Source organism: Penaeus monodon, chromosome 24, assembly GCF_015228065.2.
Source record: "Penaeus monodon isolate SGIC_2016 chromosome 24, NSTDA_Pmon_1, whole genome shotgun sequence".
NCBI lineage: Eukaryota > Metazoa > Arthropoda > Malacostraca > Decapoda > Penaeidae > Penaeus > Penaeus monodon.
In genome coordinates this window covers 4,785,168-4,786,109 of record NC_051409.1, presented here as the reverse complement: position 1 = coordinate 4,786,109, position 942 = coordinate 4,785,168, and the positions used below count along the sequence as shown (strand labels likewise).

Below are 942 nucleotides of genomic sequence, written 5' to 3'. Positions count from 1 at the left end.
AAGGGTTAAGTTGCTTTTGCTACATCCTCTGAGGACTCTGGCATTTGTATAGATCAATTTATTTTTTATATATTCAGTAAAGGAGCAATATGAAGGATACACAAATAGTCATAGGAAGAACTCACCTTTTTTTACAATTTTTTTAATAGTATAGATATAACAAGTTTAAATTCTCTTTCACAGATGCAGAAGGAACATCATTGCAGAGCACTTTGACGAGCGATGGGAAGCGTCGGACTGCAGGGGTATGTGCGACCACTGCCAAGACCCCAGGGAAGTGAAAAAGGTGGATGTGACCAAATACGGAGAGCAGTTGGTTCACATCCTCACCAATGCCGCAAGCTTGAAGGAAAGACTTACAGGTGAAGAGTGGAATAGTGTCCGTCTTTATTGGGAATTTGTTGATGATGCTGATGGCTTTGATAGCTTAAACTTTTTGTCATTTTTTTTTTTGTAGATGTGGTGATTAATTTTCTAAGGATGATGTAATAATGAGGGGTTTGTCTATTGATTAACATTTACTAGGAAAAACAGGGAGCATATTTTCAGCATTTTGATGCTATTGTTTATTTGCTTATATTACTTATTATTATACCTATTGGTGTAGAGAGTTTTAGTACTTACAAGAAACAAACCAACCAAAAAAAAAAAAACATTATTAATTCATCAACTTAAAAAATGTACATTTCGTGACAGCTGATTTCCGTAATGCACAAAACCCATGCCTCTTTCACCCCAAAGGTCCTAAGCTGGTGGACGCCCTCCTGGGCAAGGGTCCGACCAAGCTGAGGGTGAAAGGGCCAGCGGAAAAGGAGCTGAACCGTGAGAGAGCAGAGAGTCTCATCGCCTTCCTCCTCATCGACGGTTTCTTGAAGGAGGATTTCCATTTCACGCCTTACAGCACCATTAGTTACATTGTAGCTGGTCAGTTGTTGTTTTTGT

At 39.3% G+C, this 942-nt stretch overlaps 1 protein-coding gene across 1 annotated transcript in view; it reads left to right on the top strand.

Annotated features, from left to right (window-relative positions):
• LOC119588493 (ATP-dependent DNA helicase Q1-like) overlaps positions 1–942 on the top strand; it is a gene marked incomplete at its 5' end in the record, with an annotated part of 8,296 nt that overhangs the window by 5,146 nt on the left and 2,208 nt on the right. Inside the window, 2 exon segments of the mRNA XM_037937138.1 lie at positions 184–362; positions 742–924. Coding sequence (XP_037793066.1) covers positions 184–362; positions 742–924 — 362 coding nt within the window.